We start from the raw sequence: 20,623 nt of genomic DNA, 5'->3' as shown, positions 1-20,623 counted from the left end.
TTGATTTTAAATTGAAAGTTATAGTGTCCTTTTTAAGAGTCAAAGTGATTTGAGAGAAAGTGATCGAGGGGAGTTTTGAACTACATCGTAACATGTTATGTGTATATGGATTGTCAAAAGGGTGTCCCTCAGGAATGACTGAGTAAATTAATTAGGAATTTTCAGGAAATGATAAGGGAGATGATCCATTGACCAAAAAAGGCAATATTTGCACGCTACTACTACTACAACTACTGCTGCTTTGACTGCTACCAAAAGTACTATTATTGCTACCACTACCAGCATTAAAACTAATACTTCTGTAGCGAGTACTACTAAGGCTGAGGATCACAAACAACAAAAACACGAAGAACAATAGGGAATTCTTTTTGTAAGAGAGTGAAGATAATTTGAAAGAATATTTCGGTCCTATGTCCAAGGGCCGTCCTCAGCAAGACAAAAATATATAAAAGAAAAAAGACTCACAACAACATTCGACCAATCAAACCAAAAAGCCAAATTTTTCAGAGCAGTCCCTGCATCCTTACTTCAACCAAGTTCGACTTGGACTGATAAAAAAGTAAGGTGAAACAAGGCGATGCAATGAGATGAAAGAAACTAAATTTAAAAGCCCGTTCTTATTGCTAATCCAGCCTTTTTGGCAGCTAGCTTCAAAAGTCTTTTTGTGACCGGTTCCCTGTTAATGTGTATTGGTTTTTTAAAATATTTTCTAAGATCATTCCTAATTAAATTTGTGTATAGAGCATTTAGTGTATATTCCCCCAAGTCCCTTTTTAAGGAAATATTATTATTAATCTTAAGTCTGATTTCAGTTGCTTCTCGGACTACCCGTTTATGCCTAGGTCATTGCTAATAAGGGCAGATTCATCAAAAAGTATGTTGTGGCTAGGATTTTCAAATACATGGCTGCCTAAAGCAGAATCAAATGAAACAGTAGGAATATTAGAATTTAGAGCTTTGACAATATCATCTTTATACTGTTGTATGCGTTTCTCTAAAATCTGGTGTGTTCTACCTACATAGTATTTGCAACAATCGCATGGTATTTGATAGACGCCTCTTTGGCGAGTAACTGGGGTTTTATCGTTCGGGTTTTTGTCATTCAACCTTGTGTCTCCGGCGTTTACCCTGTATTTATGTCTATTTTGTACAGATATTTTAAAATTAAACCTTGAACCTTGAACCAGAATTTTGAAAATTTATGATTTTGAAATTATTGGTAAATACTACATATAGATTATTTTGTGAGCAAACTTTTTTAAGATTTGCAGTGATTTTTGGGATGTAGGGGAGGTAAATTATGTTTGAGGGCTTGTCGGGAATCTCACATGGTAAAATACCATTAATTTTACGGGAGTGTCTTTTCAATCTATAGTTAATTACACTGTTCTGAGTCTTTTTTCTTTTATATATTTTTGTCTTGCTGAGAACGGCCTTCGGACATAGGGCCGAAATATTCATTCAAATTATCTTCACTGTCTTAAAAAAAGAATTCCCTATTGTTCTTTTTGTTTTTGTTGTTTTTGATGGAAAGGCAATGTAGTCTTCGTCGCTATTTAAGGCTGCGGATATTGAAAACAATATCTGAGGAAACGTTGAGGGGAAGTTTTAACTAAATCCAAACCTACTATGTTTATACCAGATTGCTGATACGGGCGTATCAGCAATATTTTCTGAACGCCTTATCATACCAAGAGGAAACTTCAGGGGCATCATGAGTGGCATGTTCAGTTGACCATAAGGCACAATTTACCCGCTATTACTGCTATTGATACTGCTGCTACTGCCGTTAGTACTAAAAATAACACACTATTACTGCTAGTACTGTTCCTACTACTACTACTACTACTATGATACTAGTACAATTAAGGCTAGGGGTAGGAAGGTGAAAATCCAGCGGAATATTGAAGGGAAAATTAAACCAAATGGGTATTAAGTTCGGAGAATGCTTAAAGGAGAAGATCAATTGACAAAAAGGTAATATATCCTTGTCACTACTATGACTAATACCACTGCTACTTTTCCTTACTCTAAAATTCAAATGTTTTTACTTTAATAACTTTAATAAATCAAATATTATTAACGTTTTGATTAATAAATGTCAGTATATGTATATTCAACTGACAATGCTCATTCATTTATATTTTTTTCAGTAAAGTGCAAATTATGTTCTAGCGTTGGGAGGGCATAGGGGTTTTGAACCCTACTCATGTCAATTTCTGCTTGTTTTGAGTTTGACTCGGTTATTTATTGTAATTTCTGTTCGTTTTAGGTTTCATTTATTTGTTGATGCTGACTTGTGGTAGTTTTTCGCTTGGTAGATTATTTGTTTTTTTGCTCATCTTTGGTTTAATGGAGTTTTTTACTTTTCTTTGAAAAACTTATTTTGTGGAAAAAGTTATTCTTTTTAATTATATTATTAACCAAAATGAAGCATATTTAATACCGTTATTCGCCAATTAAGATAAGCCACTACATCAATTAAGATTGGGCTTAATTGGACTCATTAGTGGTTTCAATTCTTAAAAATTCGCGGTGGGGTTGTTAAATTTATTTTTTTTAAAATCATGGGGGGGGTGGTCCTTTTTTCAATTAAAAAAAATATCAAAAACAATTTCAATGAAAATAACGAAAAAGGTATTTTTCAAAATCTGGGGGGGGGGGTACATGCCCCAAAAATTGACGCCACTGGGGTTCATATATTTCAGGATAAAATTTAGTGCGTAAATGCTTCCGATTCTACCCAACAGCACATGCTGAGGGGAAAACTCCTTGTTGGCAATTAAGCACCCTTACGTGTATAGATAAAACCAAGGATTAGCAATTAGCAATTCAAAACATAATCTTTTGTCTTGGATCTGCTCTCATTTAATATTGCACGCTTCTCTCATACCTGTTCAATTTCACAACAACAATAAGTCCGTTGGCATAAAACTTATCATAAAACTGAAAATTTTATCCATCAGTTTACTACTACTACTAACAACTCGCCGCAGCTCCAAATCGTCTGAGGCCAACACAGCTACGCACGCTCCTCCTCCATTCCAATCTATTCAAAGCCTCCCTCTTTACACCTTCACAGGAAGTTCCCATTTCTCTTAAATATTTCTTTCGACATCCTCCCACCCCAACTGAGGACGGCATGCTTTCCGTTTAGCCCTAGACGGTTGGCCAAAAAAGATAATTTTGGCAATATGTCATCTTTCATCCACAAAACGTGCCCTAGCCATCTCAACCCTTCTCTCATAATAGCCCTAGAAAGCGGGATTGAATCACACTTTTCGTACAGTCTACTGTTTGAAATACGGTCAGTCAGTCGGGTACCCAAAGCAATCCGTAGGCAATTTCTCTGGAAAACATCTAGCAAATCTTCCTCCGTTTTTCGGAGCGCCCATGCTTCAGAACCATAATTGACAACTATTATCATTATAACTTCCAATATTATAATATTGGTTCGCAGACCTATCTTCCTATTCTTCCAAACTTTTTTCAAATGTGAAAACACACCCTGGGCCTTGGCTATTCTACTTCTAACATATCCACTGCACCCACCGTCTTTACTAATACTGCCACCTAGATAAGTGAAGCTGTCCACTTGAGCGATCTTTTTGTTACCCAACGTCGCCTTTTCATCTTAACTTGTTCCTAGCCATAATGACTTAGTCTTCTTAACATTGAATTTCAAATCTATTCTAGCACCCTGAACATGCAAAACCTCTAAAGCTCATTCATTTTGTTCGCACTTTCATCTAGGATGCTTAAATTATCAGCATAATACAAGTCCAGGAAAGTTTTACTTCTCCATTTGATTGTGTTTTCTCCCATTATCTTTCCTGTGCTCCTTAAGACAAAGTCCATCAAAATGATCCATATAAATGGGGATAGAACATAACCATACTTAAGTCCTGATTTAATATGAAACCAGCTATCAACCTCATTTGCTACCTTAACCGCAGCAGTGTTATTCTCGTACATAGCACTAATCCCTTTATTGTATTTGTCTGGTATACCATACAAGGATAAAACCTTCACTAAAGCTCTTCTATCAACTAGATCAAACGCTTGCTCATAATCTATAAAACTGAGGATTAAAGGTGTTTGATGACTTGGGCACTTCTCAATTATTAACCTAAGAGCGAAATTTGGTCGACACATACTCTACCCTTCCTAAAAAGGCACTGTTCTTTTCTTAAAACTTTGTGCACAGCATCTCTAAGTCTAAAAAGTATCATCATACTAAGTAATTTTCTACCTAGAGAAACCAGGACAATGCCTCTATAACTACCACACACACTCTTGTCACCTTTCTTGTACAGGCGTTTAATTAGGGCTTTCCTAATATCGCTAGGTACTTCCCCTTTTTCAAAAATCATGCTCATAATCTTCAATACCGGTAACTTATTTCTGCCCTCATAACCATCATATTTAAGAAACTCATTTGTCACACTGTCAGCACCTGGGGCCTTGTTAATTTTTAATCCTTTTAGTACTGTCACTAATTTTTCCTCAACAAATTAAACTTCCTTCACATCAAAGGTGTCACAAACTTTTTCATTTTCATGTATATCTTTTCTTGTAACTCTATCCGTGTTTACCGCATTCTCAAAGTCTTCTGCTCATCTCTCTTTAACTCTTTCCTTATCACTAATTGTGACCCTATTTCTATCTTTAACTGGGGCAAGCCTAGATTGACTATTCCCGCTCAATTTATTAGCACGCCAGTACAATATTTTACTATTATGCTGTCTAGCTGCATCTTCCAGATCCCCGACAATTTTATCCTTGGTCTCTATATTTCATTAGTCCATATTTTAATGCTTCCTTTACATTCCTCTTATTTTCATATGCTTTATCCCTGAGATAATTCTTGTACAAACCCCTTCTCCTCTCTATTAAACATGTTGCATTTTCACTAATATTCCTAGCTGCACTCCTAACTCTTTTCTAAGACACTATCAGCAACTTCACAAATTGTTTTCCTAAAATTATTCCATTCATCTTCTACATTGTCAAATTTTAAACTCTCCAGTTTAGTGTTCGACTGTTCCTGGAAATTCTCCCTCAAATTCTTACCCTGGAGTTTACCAACGTCATAGCTTCCCGGATGGTAGCTACCCTTCCGAAATTTACGCTTTAAAGTAAACCCTGGACACCTCTAGATGGTGATTTTTACTTTTAACATGAACAACAACACTCATATTATACCATAGCTTGAATTGATCCTGCCAGTCTTTGGTTTACAATAACATAATCAATAAGGTTAACTGTCTTACCGTTATGGGAATACCATGTTAACTTATGGGCCATTTTATGACCAAACACTGTATTGGTTATAACTAGATTGTTATACCTACAAAATTGCAACAGTCCAAATTTACCTTGGCTAGGATACCATTTATCCCTATTTCTACCGACCCGGGCGTTAAAATCTCCTAATAAAAACATCCATATTTCTGTCTAGGACCCTGTCCATTTGCTCCTGTAACTGTAAGTAAACTTCATCTGAGTCACTACTATTTCGGTAAGTCGGTTCTACAGGGGTATATACTACTGTGACCGATATTCTGCACATTTAGTCATAAAATGAGTGATTAACATTCTATTATTAATACCTTCCCAACCTAAACAGGACTTAGCAGCTTCTTTATTTATCATGATCTCTACTCTCTGTCTATGTACCCCATTCTTCCTGCCTGAGTAAATAAATTATATAATCACCTAATTTTATGTTTCTTACCCCAGGGATATGAGTTTCTGGTGATAATTCATTCCAGTTCTAAATTGTTTATTCCATTGCCAAATTCCTTATGATTATTTATAACACGAGCTACCAATATGAGTAGACTGAATTCCAAAGAAATATCAAAAGACATTTGGATACCAATGAGACAGTGTTTTTCATTGGTTGTACTCTTTGTTTCAATACGGTTTTGTGGTCCTTTAATGAAATTAATTAAAAAAACTTTTTCCACAAAATAAGTTTTTCAAAGAAAAGTAAAGAACTTTATTAAACAAAAAATGAGCAAAAATAAAATCAAATAATCTACCAAGCGTGAAACTACCACAAATCAGCATCGATAAATAAATGAAACCTAAAACGAACAGAAATTACAATAAATAACCGAGTCAAACTCAAAACGAGCAGAAATTAACATAAGTTGGGTGCAAAACCCCTATGCCTTCCCAAGGCCAGGGTGGGAGTGGGAGTGGGATTAGTTGCCCTCCTATTACTTTCGACTATTAAAAAGAGCTTCATCCCTCTCTATTTTCAATCGAATGAGCCCTTTTCGAAGTTCCCAAGACAACTCCTTCGATACGAAGTGCCCTGGTCTAAACAACAAAAAAAAATAATAGATTGTATCCATATCGATCTTTACTATAAAAATGTCAAGCCTTCCAATCATTGTCGACTATTAAAATGGGCACTAGGCCTTTCGATTTTTAATCGAATGAGCCGTTTTTGAAACGACAACGCTTTCTATAAACACCTTATATGCACCCAGGGCATAAATTACAACCCTTATCCTAAGGTCTGTTAGGGTGGTTGTCATCCTCTAAGACCTAATTTCCAGAACTTTCAACTACGTTAAACAATATGGCTATCTAAAGATTTCGATTGGATGTGTTTGAGGAAATGGTGGGCGTGAAAGCGACGGTAGTCGCTCTCCAATAACTTTCAACTATTAAAAATGGCCCTAGCCCTATCAATTTCCAATCAAATGAGCCCTTTTGAAGTTTATACTACAAAACTCTCAATAAAAATCTTATATACCCCCAGGGGATAACTTACAACCCTTGCCCTGAGTGCTGGGGGGGGGGGTGTCATTCTCAAAGATCTAATTTCCAGAACTTTCTACTACGTTGAACAAAATGGCTATCTGAAAATTTTGATTGGATTTGTTTGGAGGAATGGTGGGCGTGAGAGGGGTGTTAGTTACCCTCCAATTACTTTCGACTATTACAAAAGGCACTAGCCCTCTCAGTTTCGAATTGAATGAGCCCCTTTTGAAGTTTTACGACAATTCTATCTATAAAAACCTTATATGCCCCCAGGGCAGAACTTACAACCTTTGCCCTTGGGGCTCTGGTGTTTTGTCATCTTTAAATACATAATTTCCAGAACTTTCAACTACGTTGAACAAAATGGCCATCTCTAGACTTTGATTGAATGTTTTGGGTGGGTGTAAATGGTGATTTCAATTTCCAATCAAATGAGCCATTTTGCTACAACAACTTTCTATATAAACTTTATATGCCCCCAAGGCATGACTCACAGCCCTTGCACTGAGGGCTCTAAGGGGGTTCTCATCCTAAAAGTCCTAGTATACAGAACTCTCAACTGCGTCGAAGTAAATGGACATCTTACAACTGGCTTTAAAAGTGTTCGGGAAAATAATGGGTGTGAGAGGGGTATTAGTTCCTATCTGATCAATTTCAACTTTTAAAAAAGGCAATATCTATTTCAATTTTAAATTGAACTAGCCCTTTTGAAGTTTCCATAACAGTGTTTTTAATAAAAACCTTATGTTCCCTCAAAGCATAACTTACAACCCTTGCCCTGAGGGCTGGGGGGGTGTCACTCTCAAAGATCTAACTTCCAGAACTTTATACTACGTTGAACAAAATGGCTATCTGAAAATTTTGATTGGATGTGTTTGGAGGAATGGTGGGCGTGAGAGGGGTGTTAGTTACCCTCCAATCACTTTCGACTATTAAAAAAGGCACTATCCCTCTCAATTTAGAATTGAATGAATCCTTTATGAAGTTTTACGACAACTCTATCTATAAAAACCTTATGTGTCCCCAGGGCATAGATTGCAACCTTTGCGCTTGGGGCTCCTGGAGATTTGTCTTCCTCAAACACATAATTTTCAGAACTTTCAACTACGTTGAACAAAATGGCATCCTTAAAGACCTAATTTCCAAAACTTTCAACTACGTTGAATAAAATGGCTATCTCAAAACTTTGAATGGATGTGTTTGGAGAAATGATGGGCGTGAGAGGGGGGTTAGTTGCTTTCCAGTCATTTTCGACTATTAAAAAGGGCACTAGCCATTTTACTTTCCAAGCGAATGAGCCCTTTTTGAAGTTTCTACGACAACGTGCTATATAAAAACCTTATATGCCCCCTGGGCATAACTTACAACCCTTTCCCTGAGGGCTCTGAGGGGGAGGCGGCGTTGTCATCCTCAAAGACCTAATTTCCAGAACTTATAACTACGTTGATTAAAATGGCTATCTCAAAAATTTGATTAGATGTGTTTGGGGAAAAGGTGGGCGTGAGAGGGGGGTTAGTTGGATTTTTCTGTTTTTATCCGAGCTCATTGCTCAGGTATAGGCTCACAGAACAAATCATAGTTGAATGTTCTTTCCTGGTGTTCTTATAATGTGGTATATTTTGTCTGTAGATTGCAAAAAAAAGAAAGAATAAATAGTGTTTCAAAAAGAACAACAGGTTTGAAAAGCCTGATCACAGATCTACTTTGGTCCACACATCATACAGTTTGTATCCTTTTACGATATGGTTATAATAAGTTGCAGCTTGCCTGTCTTATTGCTAATAAGCTGTTAGTGGGGGGTTGAGGTTTTTGGAAGGGCCACTATGGTTGTCTAATCACACAGAATGCAAGTCCTTGTTTTAATGCAGTTCAAGCAGGGTGTTTCGGAAGAAGGCATGTTTGAATGTGTTGGATGTGCAGCATCAAAACACACGAGTTTGTCTAAAACACACACGTGACAATAAGTCACGAGTTTGCAAAAATAGACCCGTAATCTGTTGGAACTCAAACAATAAATTCAGCGAGTTCTCTGCGAAGTTAACGAGGAAAAGTGTGAGCTAGTGATGGTTAATTTCATTGACAGAACAAGTGTTTTGCAGGGCTAATAAGAGGGGTTATATCTCCCATACTGTGCTTCACATTTGATCTCAACATGTTCAGAAGAAAACGGTGTGTTTAGTTTGCTTCTTTCGATGTATTGTTGATTCAAATCCGGCGTTCTTTTTGAGACGCCCCTTATTTGTTTGGCAACACAAGTGCCTTCCATATTTTACGCTTGAAAATAAATAATAAAACAAAAAGGAAATGTTTCTGACGGGTCAATATGAAGGAAGAACATAAGTACAACGACAAAAGCTACGGCGTTAACGTCAAAATTTAGTTTGCACAACATAATTTAAATTCAGTTGTTGTCTTGCCTTCAAAAGGAAGCAAAGATGAAATAGGAAAAAAAAAATACTGAGGTAAATTAAGCGAGAAAAAGAAAACCAAACAACAGGATCAAAATGCAGTATTTAAATTCTAATATGAACTTGTGAGTGACTGTAGCCAAATTCTGAATGTAAAAATAAGTAACCGTTGGAATTCATTCCGTTATGAAAAATGAAGCGTATCTATTCCTGTGCCAGATTTTCTTTTGATTTGTAGCCGAATTGCAGTTGTTCTTTTATAGCTAAGTTTCACTAGAGTATCGACTTTCCGGTAATATTCTCATAAATTAATGGATAGTTTTTATCAATAGTTCATTTTGCAAAATATTGAACGACTTCTTGCCTGCCTATCACTTATCCATGTAAATCTAGAAAATTTTGAACAACAGCGTGATGATTTGTTAGGGAAATGAAAAAAGAAGACCAAGCATAAAATCAGATATTCTGGCACTATTTCTGAGGTCTGCTTTCAGCAACAGAACAGTAAATAAATACATGAGTGCAAAAATGCAATATAAAAGAGCGCTTTATTTCTACTTTTTCTATCTTTGATAGGATTTGATTTGTTTGATGTGTGCATTGTAATTTAAGAGAGGCTCGAAAGGGGTTCATAATATAGAACTTTATTTGAGGATTTTCCATTTTTATTTTCTAAATCAGTTTGTTCTTAAAGAATATTTTTTTCCCTGTATTATCTGTTCCACTGATAATGTTGGAAAAATGTTAGTCAATTAACCTGTTGGAGGACAGGGAATGAAAAGAGAAAGGAATCGTGTAGGGTATTTTTATTTCTTGGGACAAAAGGGAAATATTTTGCCCCTCCTCCAAGCAAAAATTTATAAGTTCCTTAATACCCTCCCCCGACAAAACATTTCCTGGAAGTTCAACTCAGTCCTCCGACTCTGAGGCAAAATAAGGCATTCTGTCATGGTCAGAAGTCTACTGTATAAGTAAAAAAGGTAAAGGATACGACACTAGACTTTCCCTACTGTCGGTGCTAATCACCATTTCTTTGCCCTTCAGCCAGGAGGCGCAGTGAGGGCTGGGCGCCAACCATCCTGTGCTTTCGCAAACCCTTCCTGTTTGCCTTCCGCGAATTTTTCCAGGTACCCATTTAAAGCTGGATCGAGTCGGGCTAAGCTTACAGAGTCACATCTCTGACCCCCTTCCCATTCCCAAGCCAGATATCAGCAACACCAGGACTGGAATCCCCGTTCTGAAGGACGTAGGATTGCAAGTTTAGCGTGCTAACCACTCAGCGATGTGAAAGTGCTTCGGATAAATATGTGCTTCAGCTGCCGTCTGTGCAACTTCACGTGGTTGGCTAATTGTTACGGACAGTTGCCAATTATACAAAGGGTAAGATATTTACTTCTTCGTTTGCGTGTTAGATAGGTAGTGCCGCCTTCCAATTGACTTTAAATGTTCCTTTCGTTCGAACAGATTTTTGCTTCTTCTAGGTATCTATACTGTGATGAAATACATCTTGAGCCGGATGGTGTGTTAGCAACTCTTTATGCAGCTAAGAAATACATGGTACCTTATTTAGCTCGTGCTTGTGTTAATTATTTGGATTCCAGTTTATCTGCCAGAAACGCTTGTCTACTCCTGAGCCAAAGTCGACTCTTTGAAGAGCCTGATTTGGTCAATAGATGCTGGGAAGTTCTTGACGCACAGGTAGGGTATTACCTCTCTTCCATCTCATCCATCTTTTTTTCATTTAAGAAATTAAATTGTTTGAAAAACGGAATTCATAATCTAGTTTCCAACTTCACATGTAGAATTTAGGTTTTATAACTTGACGCCTTTCGAACTACCGTATCTGAATGTCTGCAGCGTAATATTCTTATACGAATACTATCTTTGAGACCTCAAAATTTTTATTTCGAGTACTTGTTTTTCACAATCTGCCTGTTCAAAATTTCAAGAATATTAAGCAATGTTTTGACTAGGTGGACTCTGAAAAAGCTCAGGTGCCAAATTATCTATTTTACTTGCCCATTTGATGGAAATCAGCCCATTCTATAATTGTTACCAGTATACCCTATGAATTACTATTTATATTGGTATCCAAAGAGCTAGTTGGATTGAGGGGCTAACAAACAACAAAACAATTTGCGTTTACTCTGGTCTGGTGAGTACCGGAAATTTACTGCCTCTGATTGTTTAATGTATATTAAGAAACTTTGCTTCAGGCACTCGTTTGCCCTGTGACAATCGTGTTTTCAGAGCTGAAGATTATTAATAGATTATTATTAGGAGCCAGGGCGTATCCAGAGTTGGAGGGGGTTTTGACCTCCCCCCTCCTAAATATTTGTCCGACTCGTAGAAACATAGCGAAAATAAATGTAGACTAATTTTGAAGCGTTTTTGTAAGTTCTTTTTTAAACCAGCAACCCCCCTCTCCCCCCCCCCCTCTGGTAAAAATCCTTTTGTAAAACGCCCCCGAAAAAAACCCTGGATCCGGCCCAGATTAGAAGTGGTAATATTATTTATTTAGTTAGATTTTATTAGTTATTTTCATCTCTAGATTTATTTATGCTTTATTTATTCTATATATTTTTTGAATAGGTTTTTGTCTGTATGCGAGTCAGTAGTCAAATTACGTCAAACTATCGGTCTTTAAAAATTCCAATAAGACTTTTTATAAACTCTTGTTAGAATCTATAGCATAAAGATATGATCAGCTCGATTTTTCATTAGCCATCATCATAACGTGTCTTAACAATATACATATATTCAGTTTAATAATAAAAAGTCACTTTTTCTATCTGCTATATGACAATAGAAGTGGAGTAAAGAAAAAAGGAAAATTAAAATATAAAACGCGACGTTCAGGATATGCGATAAAATAGAATTAAACCTATACTTATCAGTCAGTATTTTGCAATTTTAGTAACCATGTGTGCAAGGCCGTACCCATGGAGGAGGGGGCTACCAAGTTTTAGCCCCCACCTCCAATTTTTCTCCGACTTGTAAAAACTTAACACAAATGCATGAAATTTTTTTTTTATGCATTTTCATTATTTAATTGTTCTACTGTCCTTATTTGTTTTAGTTGTTCTGATGTAAACCTTAATATGTGCAATAAGATTCAAGAAAGGTTCTAAGATTCCATGTAACAATATTTCATTGGTGACATTGTACACATACAATTTAGATTAAACGAAATCAATCTTATCCTGTAGATTAAAACTTAAGTTTACGTGCTTTTTTCGAAGCAAATGTTTTTGTAATGTGCTCGTTTGAAAGCTTTGAAGCCACATCATGTCAACTGCTGTTTGGCCATCCTGTTTCTAAAACAGTTTTCAATTAACTTGGATTTGCTGAAGCTTCTTTCATTGAGCCATCCAAGCCGAATGGTTAGCGCCCCGCACTTGAAATCCGGAGGTCAAGGGGTTCGAGTCCTGGTGTCGCTGGGTATTTGGTTTGGAACGGGGGTTAATGGCGTGACCTGTAAGCTCAGCCACAGTCGACCCAGCTCTAAATAGGTACCTGGAGTTATCTGGGGGAAAAACGCAGGAAGTGTCGGATGATTTGCCCCTAACCACGCATTGCATTCCCGGCCGAAGGCATTGAATCAGGAGACTGGCACCTGTTCAACGCAGACCTTTGGTCAGAACGTGAAAAAGTTTTTAAGTTTTTTTCTTTCATTAGAAAAAAATGGCTAGGTATTGTTAAATACATATTCAAGGCAAAGGTTGGCGTGTTACAGAGCTTGAAAATTAGGGTTCAAATTTTGTTTGAATAGATCGTAAAGTGGCCTACGAGCAGCCACTGCAAACCAGTGCCTGGGGCTGGCAGCCCCTCTCCCTTAGATCCGCCCATGTATCTCGTTAATCTGATAGACCTGATTAAAAAAAAATTTACACTTCCTTTATTGCCGCTGCAAACCAGTGCCTGGGGCTGGCTGCCCCCCTCCCTTAGATCCGTCCATGTATCTCGTTAATCTGATAGATCTGATTAAAAAAAAAGTACAATTCATTTATTGCCGCTGTAAACCAGTGCCTGGGGCTGGCTGCCCCCCTCCCTTAGATCCGTCCATATATCTCGTTAATCTGATAGACCTGACAAAAAAAAAAGTACACTTCCTTTATTGCCGCTGCAAACCAGTGCCTGGGGCTGGCTGCCCCCCTCCCTTAGATCCGTCCATGTATCTCGTTAATCTGATAGACCTGATAAAAAAAAAATTGTACACTTCCTTTATTTGTAGCACTGATTATTTAGTTCCAATAGCTGGGTAATGTACAATAAGCTACCTGTACTTGCTGAGTACAGTACAATATGCAGTACCCGCTTTTTCAGCCTTTAGTTGTAGAACTAATGTTGAACTCGTATGATTGTAAAAATTAGTAGTTGTTATGGTTTTTATAACGAAAATTGAAATCTTGCTATCTCAAAGGTTCTTCCGGTTGACCTTTAAAATTTTGCTGACGTGAAACATGTATTTTTGTATGGCTACGATGAAATTGACTAGAGTCCAAAATCTTTCAAACTTAAAAAAGAAGGGTTTTTACCTTACTCAGTTTTATACAAAAAGAATATCCAGCTATAAACACTTGCGGCATGATGCGTTATATTGATCAATCTGCATTCAAACTTCAGATAATTGATAGAGTTTGGGCACTGGTGTGGGTTATTTGAACACCAAGCTGTCATTGTTTATGATGTTCAGTTGTCTGGGGCTGTCTTGATACATTATGAATGGCAAGTTACCGAATTAAAGACTTTCTAATATTAATTTAAAAAAAAATTCCACAAAATATGTTTTTCAAAAAAAAATAAAGAACTTCAGTAAGACAAAAATGAACAAAAATATAATCAAATAATCTACCAAGTATACAACTACCTCAAATCAGTATCAATAAATAAATGAAACCCAAAACAAACAGAAATTAAAATAAAAAACAGAGTCAAACTCGACGAGCAGAAACTAATATTATTAGGGTTCTAAACCCCATGCTTTGTAAAAGCCAGAATATAATTTGTACTTTACGGAAAAAAATTCAAAGATTTTACTGAAAAAATGTGCATTGTCAGTTTAATGTGCATATGCTGATATTTATACCTTAAAATTTTAATTCATTTTTGACTTCTTAAAGTTATAAGAATAAAAACATTTAAAAGAATTTTTTCAATAAAACACAAATTATATTCTGTCTTTTAGAAAGCATGGGGTTTAGGACTCGACTAATATTAATTTCTGCTCGTTTTGAATTTGATACTATTATTTATTTTAATTTCTGTTTGTTTTGGATTTAATTTGTTTATTGATACTGATTTGTGGTAGTTGCAGGGCTGCCACAAAGTCCCTTAAGTCCCTAAAAATCCCTAAAATTGAGTGAAGGTCCCTATTGGTCCCTTAAATGTATAAAGGTCCCTAAAGTCCATTTTCTTGCTTTGGTCTAAAGCTTTGTATTCTGAAGGCTACCAATACATGCGAATACATGGTTTTCAGTATTTTGTTTGGATTGAGATTCTTCGAACCTCTTTTTGCTTGTCTAAGAAACACAAAACTTTTTGTTACATAGGCTACAGTGTTACTGTGTGGAAAAAGCGGACAGACTAGTAACAAAAAAGAGAAACCCCCTTTGCCTCTGGAGTCAATGGGCTAGGAGGCGGCAAGGTTTGGTTGGCTTTGTTAATTACGTAGAAAACTTTTCTGAGTGTCACTTTGTTGCACACAGAAAAAAAAACAACAACGAAAAACAACGGCTTGAAGTTCAAAATACAAAGGAGGCAGGGTTAAAAGCAGGTTTCTTGTACGATTTTGAGCTTACATACATTCCTTCAACTATTAGACTACTTCCTAGCGCCCTTTTTTGCAATACATTGCTTGTCTGCCATAAGGGCTCCTACGTTTTACTGCAGAACGCCAGAACTCCTGCACATAAGAAGAATGTTACCATAAAGCTAACACCAAATCAGCTTAATCTCTCAGCAGCGTCTTCCATGGAGAGTGGCGACCCGACAAAACTGCCCATGCACCTAGGTGCTTACTTAGTGCGGGATGAAACAACAATTGCAGAAATTACATGGGCCCTGAAGATGATTGAGTTTGATTATTCTGTGAAATCCGTAGACGGAAAAGCAGATAAATATGGAAAAATTTTTCCGAGATACAATGGTCTGGATCCTATTTCCGGAAGATGACCCTTGATGAAGGCAGCAGTTGCTGAAAGCGTTAAATTGTCTGCATCCCAATGAAGTTTCAAAGCCAGTTTCTGGTCACATTTTATTTTATGTTGCCAGGAAGTTACCCATCACAACACAAAAAGACATGTAAGTTGACGAGTTTAAGCTAGTCCGGTTATCTGGACTTCCATTGGAGCCAGGAAGGATTGACGACAAGTGGAACAACGTGATCCAGGAAGGTAAATATCCAAACTTGTCTGAAGTAAAAAATGCTTTGACCATTTCTCACGGGTCTACCAGGATTGAGCAGGGTTTCTCGCTTTCTGGGCGAGTTCTCACTGAAGAAAGCTTTGATGAATGAACAAACTTTGAATGCAAAACTGTTTGTGATACATAGGTGGGGCAGATTTGGAAGACGTGCGCAAAATGTTGCTGTCTCTGAAGACTTGATAAAACTAACCAAATCCGCTAGAAAGGGCTATGATTTGTATCTACAGCAGGAAACAGCCTTGAAAGAAAAAACTGAGAAAGAACAGCAGGATTTAGAGGTAAGAGAACGGCTGAAAGAGCACCAGCTTGCTAAAGCCTCTTTGAAAAGACAAACAATAGAGACTCTCAAAGAAAAAAAAAGTAGCGTTTGGTACCAAGGAGCAGGCTGCAGACTAGTTACTGAAGGAAGCACATAACCGGCTCAAAAAAGGCATCGAAAAGAAGGACATATCCTTATCTCTTTCATTATATTTTTGCATCTCATCTTTTTATTCAAAAGTAAAGTGTTCAGAAAAAAAGAAGAAAAAAGCTCCTCCCATGACGATTCTCAGGTCGTCGGTTTCTTAATTATCACTTGGCCTCTGATCACGGAGAGATTTCTGCAAATGATTATTCACATTTTTTTTCTTAGTCAAGGGCCACTTGCTCTTGTGTTACTGCTTTTTTCTTCAAGAGCTTCCTGAAAACTGAGTTTTGGGGTCCATTTTGTGTCCAGAATGGTCCCTAGAGTGGTCCGTTTTTTGACTAAAAAGAGGTGCCTAAGTCCCTATTTTTCACCACTTGAACCTTTGGCAGCCCTGTAGTTGTAGGCTTGGTAGATTATTTGATTCTATTTTTGTTCGTTTTTGTTTTAACTTTTTTTTGAAAACTTATTTTGTGGAAAAAGTTTTTTAAATTAATTTCTCTTCGTTTTATATTGACATAGTCTTTTTTAGGGAGAAGGACTGAGCCTCTTCTAAAGTTAAGCAACCGTCCCTTCCATAAAAACCTTAAATAGCCTCTGGGCATAACTTACAACCCTTGCCCCTAATGTTTTGGGTTTGTTTCAACCCTAAAAGCCTTGTTATATGATATTCAGACTATTTTGAATAGAATGGCTGTCTCAAAATCTCTATTAGATGCATTTTGGAACAATACGACGTGTGTCGGGGGGGGGGGGATAGCTGCCCTCAGATCACTTTGACTCTTAGAAAGAGAACTAGAGCGTCTGAATACCAATCCAATGAGCCCCCTCCTAAGTTTATATGACCACGCTTTCTATAAAATTATTATATGGTGCCAGTGCATAACCTACAAACCTAGCCCTGAAGGCTGGGGGGTGGTTTTTTAATCCTCAAAAACATAATTTCCAGACCTTTCTGATACATTGAACAAAATGGCTATCTCAAAATTTTGATTGTAAGTTTTTGCGGAGATGATGGACATAGGGAGGGGAGTATTTGCCCTCTGATCACTTTCGGCTAATAAAAAAGGAACTAGTCCTCTCAATTTCCAATCGAATGAACCCTTTTTGAAGCTTCTACTACAGAACTTTCTGTAAAAGCCTTATATGCCTTAAGGGAACAGCTTAGGACCCTTGTCCTGAGGGCTATGGGGGGGGGAGGGTTGTCATCCTGAAAGACATAATTTCCAGACCTTTCCTCTATGTTTAATAAAATGGCTATATCAAAACGTTGGTAGGAAATGTTTGGGAAAAGATAGGCATAGGACGGGGGTGATTTTCCCTCCGATTACTTTCGACTATTAAAAAGGACAATAACCCTCTCAATTTCCAATCCAATGACCCCTTTTTGAAAATTTTACGACAAAGCTTTCTATAAAAAATTATATGTCCCCAGCGCATAACTTATAATCTTAGCACTGACGGCTGTGGGAGGGGGGGGGGAGGTTGTCATACTCAAAGAAAAAATTTCCGGAACCTTCGACTACGTTCAACAAAATGGCTATATCAAAATGTTGATCGGACGTGTTTTGGGAAATGATGGGCGTGGGGGGGGGCATTCGCCTTCCGATCGCTTTTGACTATTAATAAGGGCACTAGCCCTCTCAATTCCGAATCGAATGAGCCCTTTTTGAAGCTTCTAGGACAATGCTTTCTATAAAACCTTATATGCCCCCAAAGTATAACTTACAACCTTTGCCCTTGGGGCTGTGGGGGTTTTGTCATCCTCAAAGACATAATTTCTGGACCTTTGAACTGCGTTGAACAAAATGGCTATCTCAAAATTTTGGTTGAATGTTGTCGTAAAAATGGTAGGCGTGAGAGGGGGTTACTTGTCCTTCAACCACTTTCGACTATTAAAAAGGGCACTAGCCCTTTCAATTTCCAATCGAATTAGCCCTTAGTGAAATCTCTTCGTTAACAATTTCTATAAAAACCTTATATACCCTCAGGGCATAACTTACAACCCTTGCCCTGAGGGCTGTGGGGGGGGGCTATCATCCTCAAAGACCTAATTTTCAGAACTTTAAACTACATTGAACAAAAGGGCTAACTAAAATTTTAAGTGTATGTGTTTGGGGAAATGGTGGGCGTGAGCGGGTGGTTTGTGTCCTTCAATCACTTTTGGCTATTAAAAACAGCACTAAATCTCAATTTCCAATCGAATGAACTCATTTTTAAGTTTCTACGACACCGCTTTCTGTAAAAACCTTATATGCCCCCAGGGCATAATTTACAACCCTTACCCTGAGGGCTGTGGGTGGGTGGGGGGGGGGTGTCATCCTTAAAGACCTAATTTCTTTAACTCTCAATTACGTTGAAGAAAAAATAGCTATCTCAAAATTTTGATTGAGTGTTTGGGGAAATGATGGGCGTGAGAGTGCCTCTAATCACATTCTACTATTAAAAAGGGCACTAGCTCATTCAATGTGATCCCTTGTTGAAGTTTCTACGACAACGCTTTCAATAAAAACTTTATATGCCACAAGGGCATAACTTACAACTCTTGCCCTGAGGGGTGTTTGTGTGTGTGGGGGTATCATCCTCAAAGACCTAATTTCCAAAAATTTCAACTGCATTGAACAAAATGATCTCAAAATGTTGATTGCATACGTTTGAAGAAATGGTGGGTGTGAGAGGAGGGTCAGTTGCCCTCAATCACTTTCGACTATTAAAAAGGGCACTAGCCCTTTCAGTTTTTAATTGATGAGCCTTTTTTGAAGTTTCTACGACAACACTTTCTATAAAAACCTTATATGACCCAAGGGAACTTACAACCCTTGCTCTGAGGGGTGTGGGGCTGGAGGGTTGTCATCCTCAAAGACATGATTTCCAGAACTTTAAACTACGTTGACCAAAATGGCTATCACAAAATTTTGATTGGATGTGGTGGAAATGGTGGGCGTGAGAGGGGTGTTAGTTGCCTTCCAATTGAATGAGCCCTTTTCGAAGTTTTTGCGATAACTCCTTCGATACGAAGTGCCCTGGTCTGAGACCAAAAAAAAAAAAACAAAAACAAAAAACATTGTGCCAACATCGTTCTTTACTTAAGCAGCGCTATGGCGGTGCCTATGATATTGCCTTACTAATTATCAATGGTTATATCTAATACATTTATAATTTTGCTTATTGAGGCTCGAAATAAGGTTTGTGGAGTAGTTCGCTGGAGTCAGATACGCACACATGAAGAGGGGGGGGGCTCGCCTCCCCCCATTTCTAAGGTCTTCTTAATTTTATAGCCACTACTTATTCAAATTATCAAATAAAATTTGTTTTTTTTTGTTATTCCCCCTCCTCATGGAAAAATTCCTATTTACGGCCCTTGCCAGAATGCTTCGTTTCTGATTTTTTTTAGTCTGTTAAATATATATTGTGTAGCTGGATAATATAGATCAAATTGGGCATGTAATACGAAACCTGGCAATAGACTTTGAAATAGAGGTACTGAAATTTGTGTCATATCCCCAGTGGATATATCAATTAAGGCTCGTGAAAACCTATTAAGTGATTTGTCCCTTTATTTTGTTATTGATGAGAGTTAAATGATGAATGTGGTTCTATCCTAGCCGCTCCTCTCTTTTTGGTTTATTTAAGATCTCTCCCGACTTATTCCAGGCTGAAATCGCTTTATCGTCCGATGGTATCTGTGAAATAGACGTCCAAACTCTACAGCTTATATTGAAACGGGAAACGCTGGACTGCAAGGAAATAGTTGTCTTTGAAGCAGTCCTTAAGTGGGCTGCAGCGGAATGTATAAGAAAAGAAATGGAGCCAACTAATGAAAATATTAGGAGAGTGCTTGGTGATACTTTATATTTAGTCCGAATACCCTCAATGAGTCTGGAAGATTTTGCAAATGGAGCAGCACAATCGGGTGTTTTGACTTTGCAAGTGAGATTCATTTCTTATGATTCTGTTTTGTTAGTATTGTTTAAGTTTTTTGACAGATATAGAAAAGAATCGGCAGAAATTTTGCAGCTAGTAATACAAGTTCTGAGAAAAGAATAAGTGTTTTTGCGAAGACGTCTGCTAAGCCCTTCTGCAGTCTAAGGGAAATGGTTTGAGACACAAAAGCTGCAGGAATTCAAAATAAAAACATGGAAGAAAAAAAAAAATCTAAGACGAAAAAAAAAATAAACAGCTCAATAGATTGAATTGAGAATCAAAACAAAATTTGAAGCTAAAAAAGATGAAGTAATGAAAAAAAACTGCTAATAATGATTTCAGATGAATAACTCAGATCAAAACTTCAGATTTGAGAAATTGCAAGATTGAGAAACTAAGATTTCGAGAATCTATTTTTAGAAATAAATAAAACTGTAAAGTATAAATAATTCGAACTAGAAGTGGATTAATCATGAGTAACTGAACAGATGTTTTTGTGTTATATCAGCGAAAAAAAACACCCCTTAAAGACCCGTTCACACGTTTAATTTGCCAGACATCAATTTCCAGGCATAATGATTATCAATCATAATTTGCTTCGTCTTTTATAAACATCCCTGATTGGTCCAAATTTGTGATGCCTGGAAATCGATATCTAGCTGAACACATGTGTGAACTCTTA

The 20,623-nt window shown here is 37.3% G+C and overlaps 1 protein-coding gene across 1 annotated transcript in view; it reads left to right on the top strand.

Moving 5' to 3' along the window:
- Positions 1–20,623, top strand: part of LOC148949300 (BTB/POZ domain-containing protein 6-B-like) — a 68,081-nt gene that overhangs the window by 33,245 nt on the left and 14,213 nt on the right. The window contains exons 5-6 of the mRNA XM_089093324.1: positions 10,670–10,886; positions 19,672–19,947. Coding sequence (XP_088949450.1) covers positions 10,670–10,886; positions 19,672–19,947 — 493 coding nt within the window. The remainder of the gene's footprint in view (positions 1–10,669; positions 10,887–19,671; positions 19,948–20,623) is intronic.

This window comes from Artemia sp. Qi Xiang Cuo, chromosome 8 (genome assembly GCF_049724085.1).
Source record: "Artemia sp. Qi Xiang Cuo chromosome 8, ASM4972408v1, whole genome shotgun sequence".
Classification (NCBI taxonomy): domain Eukaryota; kingdom Metazoa; phylum Arthropoda; class Branchiopoda; order Anostraca; family Artemiidae; genus Artemia; species Artemia sp. Qi Xiang Cuo.
This window is presented reverse-complemented; position numbering and strand designations above follow the sequence as displayed.